General features: G+C 36.4%; 1 protein-coding gene across 1 annotated transcript; it reads right to left on the bottom strand.

The window, feature by feature from the left end:
- Nucleotides 1-459: 459 nt before the first annotated feature.
- On the bottom strand, nucleotides 460-8,129 carry LOC149629122 (serpin B3-like). Its single transcript, XM_089851505.1, has 4 exons — nucleotides 8,051-8,129; nucleotides 6,473-6,804; nucleotides 4,276-4,645; nucleotides 460-1,960 (listed from the first exon to the last, which is right to left on the bottom strand). The coding sequence occupies exons 2-4, from the start codon at nucleotides 6,759-6,761 to the stop codon at nucleotides 1,393-1,395; spliced, it is 1,227 nt and encodes a 408-aa protein (XP_089707631.1). The 5' UTR covers nucleotides 6,762-6,804; nucleotides 8,051-8,129; the 3' UTR covers nucleotides 460-1,392.
- Between the last annotated feature and the right edge of the window lie 5,420 nt (nucleotides 8,130-13,549).

Raw genomic sequence — 13,549 nt, 5'->3', positions numbered from 1 at the left:
TTACATTTTATTGCGAAAAAAACCTCATTTTAACAATTTTATTATTTAATTCATAATTGTAGGAAAAGTCTCGTGAAATTGATTTTAAATGCGCAGAGAGATTTACAACAAATGCCATGGTACCTTATACAAGATTGACGAATCCAAATGTAGTTATTTTCAACAAAAGCGCTTAAAATTACCACTTATATTAATATCCCCTTGAAAATTATCGCTAATTTTTCCATAATCTCTTTTCTTGATCAGTTTTACAAAGTTAAGATTTATTAACATAGCCATACAAAAAGTATTATTTATTTATTTACTTAATTTTAATTACTTTTTTTTGTAAGAATGGGATTACAAAATGTAATCACAATTTTCATGAAATTTTAAAAACCGTTTTGTTTACTAAATTGATCTACTATATAATTTAACTGCTTTTAAAGCTCTAGCTTCACTTTTTTCGAATATATAGTTAAACTCAATGCGCCCCCAACAAGCCTTGCGCCCGGGGGCCAGTGCCCCCCTGCTCCCCCTTAATCCGGCCCTGTATAGATAGAAAACCTCTTTGAATATAAGGTTTGCATCTTGTAATTTTTATTGTTACATATAATGACCTTCGTGTCTGTATAATACATGAATTTGAAGTAGAGAGTTCCATGGTAGAAAATTGTTGGTGGGCCATGCGCGCCATTGAACGTCCCCCAGAGTACCTTGCGGTCAGTAGTGGAGTAGCGAGTACAACCGCGTAGCGGCATAAATGGAAACTATCTTCCTCACTTTATTTCTGTGAGAATTTGCTTATACACAGGGAACGGCTGAATCGTACGACCCTACCGAAATGCCGAGGAGGCTGAGAAGATTCGGTTGCCATTTATCGGTTTACAAAGGATATGTTATAGATATTTAAGACTCTCCTTCAATCATGGGTGAAACCAGAGTGGGAAATAAGGCGGTGGCACAAGGCAAATGATCAGTTTAAAAATTGCCTGGACCAGTTTAAAAATTAAATCGGGGGAAGGGGGTCAGTGGTCCACCGGACCACTAAGAAAATTCAAGGGTAACCACAGTCCAAACATTCAAATATTTTCATTATCCACTTCTTTAGTTCAGCAGACGACGTGCCCTGGTCATTGGTCATGGACCATTTTATTTACTCCAGGCCAGGGGGGTCGCTAGCCCTATGTACAGTTTTAAAAAAATCCTTATTTCCCACCCTGGGTGAAACCCACCATTAGAGGTGATAATGGCACGGCAAAAGATAGGGAGCTCCATCTAGATTTGTTTGTTGGTACTAATATTATTTATTACCGCTAATGGAAAGCGTGCCTCTAAAGGATACATGTGTTTTTCAAAATTGCAAATAAAAACCACTTTTCACTAGACCGGTCCTTTAAAAGAAGGGTTTCGTTAGAACTGGGCGACTCTTCCTAGAAATAGAATGACGTTCGACGGAAGGTGTCGAATAACAAAGAGGAAAGGATGATCTAAAACGAACTCTTCTACTCTAGGCAATGACCTTCCCAAACTAGTAACTTCCGTAGCGGAAGCGGCTGTAGTTCCCTTTTCGCACACTTCGACAACTGTCTTTTGGGTGACGCTAGAAACAGTCAGTCCCTCAAATTTCGATATCCCTTTTAAATCGGCTTGACCAAAAGCGTCAACCATGCCCATTTCGATAAGAGTATCTTTGGCCGATATTGTGGAAGCCAGCTTGAATTTCGGCATGGTCAATTTCACTTTTATTTTCGTCATTTGTTGTAACGCTTTAGTTAGGATTTCGGAGGTGAGAGACGATTCAAGATCACTGAGGGTTCGGTCTTTCTTTGGTGAAATTAACACCATGCTGGTGTCGTTATCAGCGTAGGGTAATTCTAAGAAACGACCCTCCGTATTCTCAGTCATGGAGACGTTCAGATTAGCTTCTTGGAACATCATTGGAATTTGTTTACTTCCTTTTCCATTTAGGTTGTGAAATCTGTTGGATTTTCAAGAGAGAAAAATATGAGATAATTCAATATCAATTTTAGATAAACGGATTAACCGACATTCGATATTTAATATTTTCTGTGCTGGCAAATAAAAAGAAATACACTAAGTGAAACAGATCAGACGAATACTAAGTTTGAGTTTAAAATAATCAGTAGTACTGCGTTATTCTATACTCTACGTAAGTGTTAGTCTGATCTGTATCACACTGTACTTCAATTTTGAAGAATACTAAAACTTAGAAGTTGTTTTTATAATTAGCTTAAATTCTTTTTTTAAACCATAAGCAACGTAACTCTCTCTGAGTATGCCTCTTGAAGAAATTAAGATACAACTCATTCTTTTAATCTAACCTCGCAGAGCCCTTACGAGGAACAGAGCCATAAATCTGCGTACACGCACATCACCAGGGCCGGAAATAAGCAAAGGACACTGGACATTTGTCCAGTAAAATTTTAAAAGGTCCCGTAATTTTTCTAAAAACTAATTGGGGTCACTGGACATTTTGACCAATAAATTTACCGAAGTTTTGATAGCTTGACTATGAAGACGCAACACTACTTTTGCACACACTACTGGACAATGCCCTATAAATTTTCCAGTCAAACGGGGTATCACTGGACACATGTCTTATAAGAAATATTTCTTATTTCTGGCCCTGCACATCACCGGATGTTCAAGAATTGGCTTCTGCTATTCTTGGGACCGAGGCTTAAACGAGACGAACTTTTCGAATTCGATTTGTTCTTAAAATAATTTGATATCTTACTACTCTTGAAGTATTGTAATTTATATACAATATTGCATGTCTTTAATAGCTTTCTACAGCTAGAATGTGTACAAGCACTACAGATACATACTACAGTACAAGCTTGTGCAGAGTCCGACTACCAATCTCCCCTAGGCCTTACCGTGCTTTTGTTTCAACAAAATTCTTGGTTTCCTTATCCTCTGCAGATGCAGTAAAATCTATTTTGGATGTGATAACCTTAACCGACTTTTAACCCCTGACATTTATTACTTTGTCAAACATTATCACGACTCAAATAAACTATTTTTAAACTTAAGTAAAATTTTTTAACCTTAACTTGGTGACATATAATTGACACATTCGAAAAATGCGAACCTCGAGATTAAACGTCAAATAATAACTTAATTAAGGCAAAAATCTATTTCATACAACGTGCGTGTTAAAATATCTCTGAATGTAAATTAAATTTAAGGTTTCCTCAGTGTCACCGGACCGTTGGTGAGGACACTGGAGGAAGAAAGGCTAAAATAAACGAGTTCAAACAGAATCAGTACTTGCCTAACATAAGGCCTCACAGCGCTGCACTGAAGTTAAAACTGAGAAAGGGGGAGGAATTTTCTCAATTACCACATCTAAACACATGTGGTACTAGATAGCACATATATCATAATAACTAAAAGTATGGTACTAACATTCAGATAAACTTAACCAGTTTGAGTCAAACAATCGTAGGCCTAAATAGGTTTCATAGCCCAATATGTTACTGAAAAATGTTTGTGACACGAGTCATCATCCAGACAAGAACCTTAACATGTAAAAATATGCCAAGCATTGAAATGGTACACCGTAAAAAGTTTAGAAAGCCCATGTACAGTATACAGCCAAATAAGTTTATACATTTTTATACAGCTTGTTTATATGAAGATATCGTCACTTCAACTTCGCTACGTACACGTTCATAAATATTTTTATTTTTATTATTATTATTATTTATTTATTGCTGTGCGATAGCCAAGTGACGATATGAACAAACTGTAAGAAACTTTATATAAAACTGGTCTGAATTTAAGATCTCAGAACTTTTTACAGTGCGAAGCTTGCCATATTATTACAAGTTAAGGTTTTTGTAAGGATACCACTTATTTTCGTTGGAAGTTTCTGGTATTGTATCTTACAACAATGCCATCTAGCTTTTAAAGTCAGAACTATAAAAGCGATTTTATAGAAATTTCAGTAATTTAGGAAAAGAAGTGGGTGCTTAAAAGTGCCTAAGATCTAAATTTGCTTGGAATGCTCAACTTGGCGGGTGCATTACCGTGCACTCAGATTGACCAAAAATAAATCTGTCTCTTGGAGCCTAGTCTTAACACAAACTATAAAATCATATTTTCACCAAATATTTAGATCGTATTGGGTAAAGAACTCTGTAAATGTTTTTGAAACATTGCTTTAGTTATGTTTGAAAGCCATAATAATTTCACTTGTTTCAACCAAGCCAGTAGTCAAAGCTTCATTTTAATAACTATAAAAAGCAACATTATTTTATTTCTTACGTCATGTTTTTGGTTTTCTCCTTGTCAAAAGCATACGACCATCTCCCTCTGAAGTAAACCGCGCTGGCCAAAATTAACCTCGTGTCTACGTCGATCTTTTCGACCAAACTTGTTATTTTCCCATCCGTTGAGTTTTTGACCCACTCGTTGACCGTCTCCAATGATTTCTCAGACCTAAAGTCAACCTCTTCAGTCTTGGCCATAAATTTGTCTCGCACGATTTTAACGTAATCTTCCAAAATGGGGTATTTTTTCTGAACAAGCACAACGTTAGCCACGTCCAGTCGAGAACCGTTGCAGCTAGAGTACCTTTCTTTCATGCTCGACAACAGCTTGTTGTAATCGTCGGACGCATCGATCGCTCCGTAACCTTATTGATTTACAAATTCAGAGTTAAGTTCAATAATCAACACGCTAAGCACGTTCCAACGATAATGCTAAATTGAGGCGAAGTAGCGACTCATTTTTGTGAATACAAATTGTTCTTAAAGAGGAAAGGTATGCCATTTTTCGCATGTAACAGCATCGAGAAAAATAATTCGAGTATGGGTGTTTCTAATCTCGCTAATTTCTTACCACTAATAGCGTAAGTTTATAAGAAATGTTCCAAAAGTATGGCACTACCTGTACTTCGTAATGCTATTGACTTACTGAGATCTAAGACCATTAACAAGCCCCGGGACTCGCAACGCAAGCTTTCTACTTTTCGTGGTTTTCTGTTACGCGCGATCCTAGCGACCCTTGCGGTATATTGGGGATACTTTTAGGGGGTAACGAATTTCCGGTTTACAATTTCCTCTCTTTGCTATTTAAAAATGGCGGATCATGACGATGAAGACGAGAATGAAAATGTTAACGTGTACATATTTCTTTAACTAGCATATTGCAGATATCAAGCTAATTTAGCGATATATTATTTTGCTATTTTATCATAATTGTACATAAAACCGTTGCGGCCTCGGCCTCCGAATTTAGAAGAAGACGATCTTATTTCTTTTTTTAAGTGATATCCGGAACCGGAAGTTCTGTACACCCTATAAGTTTCTATCCGTTGCCGCTTGGTGGCACCCTTGTCGCGAAAGCAGCCGTAACTGCTAGAGGCGGAAATTTCAATACGAGGATCTTATTGCGTTGCGAGTCCCGGGGGTTGTTAATGCTCTTAGCTAAGAGCTAGTTCGAGAACGACAAGTGAGAATTGACGACAATCAATTTGCAGTCCATCTTCCTATTTAGTCTGTACTACCAGGCGTTGCTTTACCTATCCAATCTATGACCTACGTCACTTCATGAAAAGCTCTCATAAACCAGGGACAAACTTATGGAACATATCTCATGAACTTATGCTTATTCTGGAAATATTATTCATCTTTTATTTAGTAATTTCATTGGTTAACAGAAAATTTGTTTCTCATTCCAAATAGCATTTCTCATTCCCTTAATTTACATGAACACCAGAGCAACATTTCGTATCTAGAATACTAGTTTAAATCTTGCCTAAAATGTCGCCTATCTTAGACACCTCAGCTTGTGACACGAATTTACCCTTAGTCACCACTTCACCATTATTATACCAGGGAGGAATAGACGTGTAGACGAATTGTTGTGGGAGTGTAATATAACGGTTGTCAGTCTAAAAAGTGCGTACAATTCGTCTTCATGTCTACTCCTCCCTGATTTCATATGAACACCACAGAAGCATTTTCGAATCTCGCGTGCTATTTTAAATCTAGAATGAAATTATCCTTTCATAATTCACGACAATAGGGAGCTAACAGTTCTGACCCTGAAACGTCACACCCTTCTATCTCTTGCTGGAGTTTCATCCCCCTTAACGGTTGGAAACAGTATTCTACGCGAAAAAAATGCCAACCAGAGGGGGGCTGCGTGATTTCAGACTATCTCTCCCCCCTAGCCAGTTGTTAGCTCCCTATAGACCCTCCCTATATATGGAATGTTTTAACCCATGAACGCCACTTCACTTTTATTTCACATGAACACCACAGAAGCATTTTCTAATCTCGTGTGCTATTTTAAATCTAGAGTGGAATTATCCATTCATAATTCATGACAATAGACCCTCCTTATATATGAAATGTTTTAACCCATAAACGCCACTTCACTTTTATTTCACATGAACATTAGAGAAACGTTTTCACTTCTCCTATATATATATATATATTTTAAGTTGGTAACTCACGCTTATTCGGGCATAGTTCCTTTCCGTATCCCAATACTTGGTCGATTTGATTAGCCGTACTCGTTCTGGCTCCATTGTCTAGCATAGTCAAGGCCATACTGAGACTGAACGGTGAAAAAACTACATTGTCCGTGTTATTTACGATGTGTCTTTGATAGTAAGCTAGCGTGAATTGGCTTATTGCTTGGCATAGAGTCTCTGCGCCACTGGTGCAATTACTTTGGCAAGCCACGACCAAAGTCGACATCAAGACGCAACCGACTGTTGGTAATCCAATAGACTTAAACATTCTGCCTGCGCTTTTATCAGTCTGGCCTTTTCTTTATGGATATCTGAAATTGGATAAAAAATGCTTGACACTTTTTCCCTATTCTTTTCTCATCGTATAATTCACGAATTCATTCCATGATCACATGAATCATGTTATTTTATATACATCAGTCGTTTATGAATTAACTAGCTATACTTTTAACATATACCTTAAAGGGGAGGGTGAAGTGGAAAATCAAGTGATTTTTATCGATTCTTCTACATATTTTAAGACCAGTCTGCGTAGTGAAATATCCAGGAAATACAGTCTCCGAATGATTTTAAAATTAAAATCAGGTTCAAATTTTTTGGATAATTTGAAATAAGGACCTCCGACCAATCGCGTAACGCCCTGCCTTCTTGTTAACAAAATTCTCGTGGCACGCTTCATGCCGAATGAAATTTGGCGCGACATTTGATAAAAGTTACTCGCGATGTGATAATATTGGCGTACGGGAATTTTGTTAACATGAAGGCAGGGCGTTATGCGATTGGTCGGAGGTCATTTTTTCAAATTATCCTTAAAGTCTAAACCTAATTTGAATTTTCAAATCATTCGGAGCCGGTATTTCCTGAATGTTTCACTACACAGAATGATTTTATAATTAGTAGACGAATCGATAAAAAATCACTTGATTTTCCCCTTCACCCTCCCTTTAAAATAACGGTTTTTACCTATATATATATATATATATATATATATAGAAAAATGTTAAAAATTAAATTTCTTATAACAAAATAATTAGCATTTAATTAGTCTTAAAAATAGTGTACCGCGTCGCCATTGCTTTAATGACGTCTGCTAACTGGAAACTCTTACGCCAGTGACGAGTAGGCTATGCCCTGCCTTGCCCTTACCTCTCTAAGCCTGTCAGAATTCAACCAATCCCTTTAGGGGTAAGTACTTCCACTTAGCAGACGTTACCAAAGCAATGGCGGAAGGCGCAGTACTACTCGTTTTTAAGATTAACTGTATGCTAATTAATTAGTAAAAATAGATCATTTATTATTTTAAAAATATTTCTCCTTTCATACTCAGAAAAGGCCGTTCTTTTAAGGTATAATGTTATGTTACCTGAACTTTTACTTTAAAGTGTGTCTATGTAAACACTGAACAATAAATAGTCTTTCCTCTACCTAGCATGAACAATCAGCATGATGAAATGAATAAGAACTCAGCGTAATCGGTTTATTCCTGGGACTATTAAACCTACACTTTACGCCTTGCTTGTAATTTACAACGTACAAAATAAACGTTAAAACCAGTACCGTTTTATTGTTGTCAAAGTTGTCCTTGAAACGATGAAGATTGAAATTATTTTAATATTTCTTTCCTTTTCTAATAAAAAGTTTGAATTAGAGTCTCGAAGCCACCACGTTCGTTTCACCAACACGCAAGCATTAACATTAATAAGAGCTGATGATTTCCTACAGTATTAATATATTTGTCTAATTATTTCTCTCATAAATGGTAAAACCCGCTTAATTTGAATCATCTCGTTAAATAATAACACCTGCAGAATGACGAACAACTTTCCTCGATTTCTCTACAGGTATATCGAGGGGTTCGACTCTTACAATAAAGACGGGACCTAACATATATTCGTTACAAGGTTTGATAAATTAGTATGATCAGGGATAGATTTAATTTTAGAAGTAGGAATGGAGAACGGATAGTATTTACTTCAGTCCGACTCATAGATCACCCAGTATAGAGCCCCTCCCTCCATGCAACACGTAACGAAAAGTTTAAATTATCTTATTGGCTCGCTTAAACTACGTTTTGATGACGTTTCTGACGGGGACGGCCAAAAATACGTAATTTCTTTTTACCTCTGTCGCTATGACCCTCGCGCCTCTTCTTTCATACCCCCCTCCGTCCCGTGGAAGGGGGTCCGGGTCTTTAACGCCCGACCACATTACTCTGTTCTCCATTCCTACTTCTAAAATTAAATCCATCCCTGGTATGATAAAATTATGGTAGTCTCTAAGTTGGTAGTTTAAAGCGGTATTTGGGAAATTACCCGTTAATACAGAGAAGGTAAATTACAGTCTGACTTCAGTTAATATGCATTTTTGTAACATCATTATTCTTTAATTTCATATTTAATATTTTCTAGGAAAAGTAGATTTTTAAAATTTGAATGAAACCTAATGTTGCCAATTAAGCAGCATTGATTCGTACACTTTAAAATAGTTTTAAAGGCAGGGTGAAAAGGAAAATCATACGGAGTTGAAATTTCAAACTCTTGAATTTCAAAATAATAAAGGGAATATTTTATACATGTTTCACTATGCAGATTGGTCTTATAATTAGTAGAAGAATCGATAAAAAACTACTTGTATTTTCTTTTCACCCTCCCTTTAAACATTTTGAGAAATTAAAAGGTAACCAGAGATAACTTTCACGAGAAAATGAAACTATTAGTTTTAAAAATGTATTTGAACTTTCTGCGTGAGGGAACTGTTGGGGTTTTTAGATATTTTTCACTTACTTCCAAAATTCAAACCAGAGGCAATCATGGTTAAATCAATTGGGGTTCTAACTTCTAGGACTGTATCCATCATTGTCGGGGTCTCAGGGAACCTATGGCCCAATTTTAACCTTCTACTTCACCCGAAAGTAGAATAAAAACCCTTTTATGTTCAAGCACAATCCGACAAATAATTTTACGTAAATTGCAATTTCGAGAGCAGAGTGAAGAACCTCTCGGTATAAATATGCATTTATTATAGCCTCTCTCTATATATCTCTCCTTGAAAATTAACTTGCTTTGTAATCAATTACAATAGAATGGAATAGTTTTTAGCCACGTATGCATATGATGGGTTTATAGTTTGACCTGGTGTGTAGGAGAAGATGATGTTGATGATGCTTCGTTCGTTATTTTAAAACCGTACAACTCAAATGCACCTCTAGGCGGCGCTGAACAAGCATTAAATTTATAACTTTAAAATTATACTTGTTTTCTCCACAGAGATTCGAATCGCCCTACGTGCTTTGACGAGTATGTAGAAATAATAACGATGAGACTAATAGTTTTACCCAAGTAGTAGTAGTAGTAGAGGTATGAACAAAGACAAATAGAAATAACCTAAAAGAGGAAGTAGGGCGTGGGCGACGTGTGAGACTTTGCCTCGTAGAATGCTAGGGGATACTTCACAAGACAGGGTTCGAATTTAAAAAAACCTGTAAAAAAAACCCACTTAATAAAGCTCATCACTAAGATTTTCAGTTATGATGAATATGAATGCTAGAATAATTTCATTTTAAAGATATTTGTTGTTTCAACTTCAAAAGTACAATTTTATATTATTTGTCATTTTTTATGAAACATTTTAAGACTTTGTTTTACTAAGCAGTTACTTTTGAATGACAATTTCTACCATGCACGCAGCTGCTAAATTAAAAAAAAGCCCAAAAAAACCCAAGAACCCAATAAAACCCGATGGCCTAGACTTTTTTTTAAAAAAAAATAACGGTTTTTTTAATCCTGTCACTAGAAGTAACTTTATTCAAGTAATGATTCCGAGAGAGCGTAAATGATATGGCTAGACCATCTTGTTAACTTTTTTATATGAGAGAGTGGGACCTTATACTGTAAACCATGAGATGTGTAATTGTTAATTTTTTCCTAACGATGATCAGATATAGATTAATTGGTGGAGCTCATAACAAGACTTGCTTCTTTATCATTTTAACCAAATAGCAACTACTAGCTATATTTTTGTTACTGATCAGACAATCCTGATAATTCATATTTTTGATACAAAGTGGACTGCATAGCCGAGGAGCCAGATCAAGCTGAGAAATTGTAAATATTTTTAAACTGGACATGTGACCAGTAGAGCCCTAGTACTTTAATTAAAAAAAACCGGACACTGACCACTTAAAGTGGGTAACCTGAATCTTGATAATTCATATTTTTAATACAGGGTGGAATGCACAACCTTGGAGCCAGATCAAGCTGAGAAATTGGAATTGTTTTAAACTGAACATGTGACCAGTAGAGTCCAAGCACTTCAATTATAAAACTGGACACCGGCCACTTAAAGTGGGTAACATTGGAACGTTTTTTATGAATAAATTAAGTGGCACAAGGCCAGTAGACCCCCCAAGGGTTTAACTTTAAAACTGGCTCAGCTAATTTTTAAAGTGGACCTTTGTCCAGGGCCTTATTTCTTTGCCTGAGTCAGAGGCACGGTAATGTAAGCATAGAGAATCTAACGGAGTTACTGGAGTGGCCGAGTACACGCTCCATGAGCGGCTTCAGCTTGGGTTGGCGCGTAATGCAGCGCTGCCATCTGTATGCTAAAATGTATACTAAAATATTTCAAAGGGGCAGTCAAAGATTGTGTTCTGATTAAATTTATGCCAGCCGCGGTATATTTCTACTTTCGTAGGTATAGTTTTAAATTAATTGCTAAATTTGACCAGTTATGAAGTTTGTTTGAATGTTTTGAAATTATTTTCCTGTAGAAGACGCTATATTCGTACGCATCAGCCCTAATATGTAGCGACTGTGGTCGATTTTGTGCTACAGGTATGGAGCTATCTCAGACTTAGTGTGGAAATCCCTTCATAGACAAAAAGGTTAGATTATTATTATTATAGATGTGACGTCAGGGGCCAGGTAAAACGTCACATGGACAGGATTAGGTTTGGCAGCGGGCGGCCATGTTTGGTACCGCATTGGTTTTATGGGCAAATAGCATTGTTGACGTCACACTAAGGCTTATGAGATAGCTCTATTGTACTGGCTACACCGCAGTAACACGGTTCGTTCCTCTATGATGTAATTAAAGCATGCACGATCCAAGCACGAACAACAGCAGCAGATCAACGTATCGGATGTAACTTTTAATTAAATCTATCTGTGATTTCTTTTCACTCCGCTGAGCTGATTGCGCATGGGCACAACTGGGTCTGTAAGGCGAAGCCTGTTCTCGTTACAGGTTTTGAAAGGGGCTGACGGAGAATTTGGTCTCTCGAGTCTCGTCCAGTCGTCCTATCAGTGGGGCGTATGTTGTATACATTTCTAATAACGTCACCACGTGACTGCGAAAGGACGTTGACGAGTAAATCGTCAACGGTGTCATATCTTTCCATTTATTATTTAGAATTAAGTAAATTTAATTCAGAATCACAAACTACTAGCAAATTTTAGACCTTTATATCACAGACCAAGGCCCTCGATTTAAAATTAACATGTAAAAGTGATTGTCCATGTCCTTCTCTTTAAACAGGTCACATGTTTTCCGAATATATTGTTAAAACTGGGAATAATGTACTCGAAAAATGTAAATTTTACGAGTTTTGAAATTGATGAACAGCTTTTTTCTGCAGAGATAATATGTAGGAGATTTACAGGCACTAATAGAGAAGCCATTTGAAGAATTAGAAAACCATTGGTTACCCGACTTCCAAAGCGTGACTGTGTTGTAACTCATTGTTTAACAAGCTACGTTAAACGTTTGTGTTCACAGCACAGAATTAATCCCTTATCCAGTCCTCGAGAGTTATTGCGACTACTCATTAAATTTCTCTACTGGCGATTGGATTCGCATTCCCTTACACATTAACGGTGCGTAACACCTACACGTTAGGATAAGTATCTTCGACCAAGGTTTCTACCCTCTATAATGGAGATGGATAGAACGTTAGCTTTTCGTTAATTTGTTTATTTATCGTGCCCTGATTGTTGCAACGCCGAGTATTTAGCATCCTCGTAAAGGAAATAAGTAGGTTTATAGCATACTCTATGGATTTACCTGTTATATAAATCCAAAGTTCTGACCATCCTAAGTGGATGGATTTGCCAATAAGAATTTAGATCGCTTTGCTTATTCGCTAATCGGCCTTCATTATTGAAACACCTTGCATTTAAAAAAAAATTAAAGCTCAAGTCTAATTTAAAATGAACTTTTTCAATAAAGCTTAATGAAATAGGTTTTTTTTTCTATTTTAGAAAATTTAAATTTTGTTAAAGTCGGTTTAGATTTCACCATATTTTACGTAAGAGCTTGGCTCTCTGCAATTTTAAAGTTTCAAACTATGCTTAGCAATAAAATTACGCTTAAGATTAGGCCTAAGCATAAACCTTAGTTCTTGTTTACTTTTCACCTTCTACCTCAAAGCGAACTCACTTCAACTACAGCTTATATTTAAGATTTGATTTTGAGGGGACAGAATTTTTTATGAATTTATATATTTATTTTTTTTTTTGAAATTAAAAAAAAACTATTCCTTAATTGATACCTATTAACACATGTTTAATGGCGTGTTTGAAGTTTTACTCTTTAAATGACACTTGCCCTTTAACTACCTATACCCATAATCAATAGCACTGCACCAACACCATTTTTTACCTCTCCGGAGTGAAGATGACTTCACGGAGAGGTATTACACTAGACGTTTCTGTGTGTGTGTCTGTTACCGCGTTCGCAGTTTTGGAATAAACTTTTTCAAAGAAAGCAATTTTTTGGCTTCTTCTCTATTGTCATCGTTAGGATTAAGACTAACGCGGCTATCGGCTAGGGAGTAGGGTTACGAGAAACGTCTAGTCTCTCAATGGCAGGGCTTCCACCAAAGGTTCAAGCAAATGCGAGTTTTCTTGTCATTTATAGTGAATCAATTTACATAAATTTTTAAAGAGGCATACGCTTTAATTCAAACGTCAACAATAGCTATGTTTAAAATGATTTTAGGAATAAAGCTTATTCAAACGTTTTAACTAGTATTAAGGTAAATTAATGACGATTAAAATA

The sequence above is a fragment of the Phalangium opilio genome, unplaced genomic scaffold, assembly GCF_054372755.1.
Source record: "Phalangium opilio isolate 3A_F unplaced genomic scaffold, DU_Popi_V2 ptg000105l_1, whole genome shotgun sequence".
Classification (NCBI taxonomy): Eukaryota; Metazoa; Arthropoda; class Arachnida; order Opiliones; family Phalangiidae; genus Phalangium; species Phalangium opilio.
This window is presented reverse-complemented; position numbering and strand designations above follow the sequence as displayed.

Excerpts from the sequence above, each read along its gene's own strand:
- LOC149629122 (XM_089851505.1), bottom strand. The coding sequence starts at position 6,761 with ATGTTTAAGTCTATTGGATTACCAACAGTCGGTTGCGTCTTGATGTCG. Across the intron at positions 4,646-6,472 it reads GGAACTATGCCCGAATAAGC|GTTACGGAGCGATCGATGCG; the intron begins GTGAGTTACCAA and ends TAAATCAATAAG. Across the intron at positions 1,961-4,275 it reads GAGAAAACCAAAAACATGAC|ATTTCACAACCTAAATGGAA; the intron begins GTAAGAAATAAA and ends AAAATCCAACAG.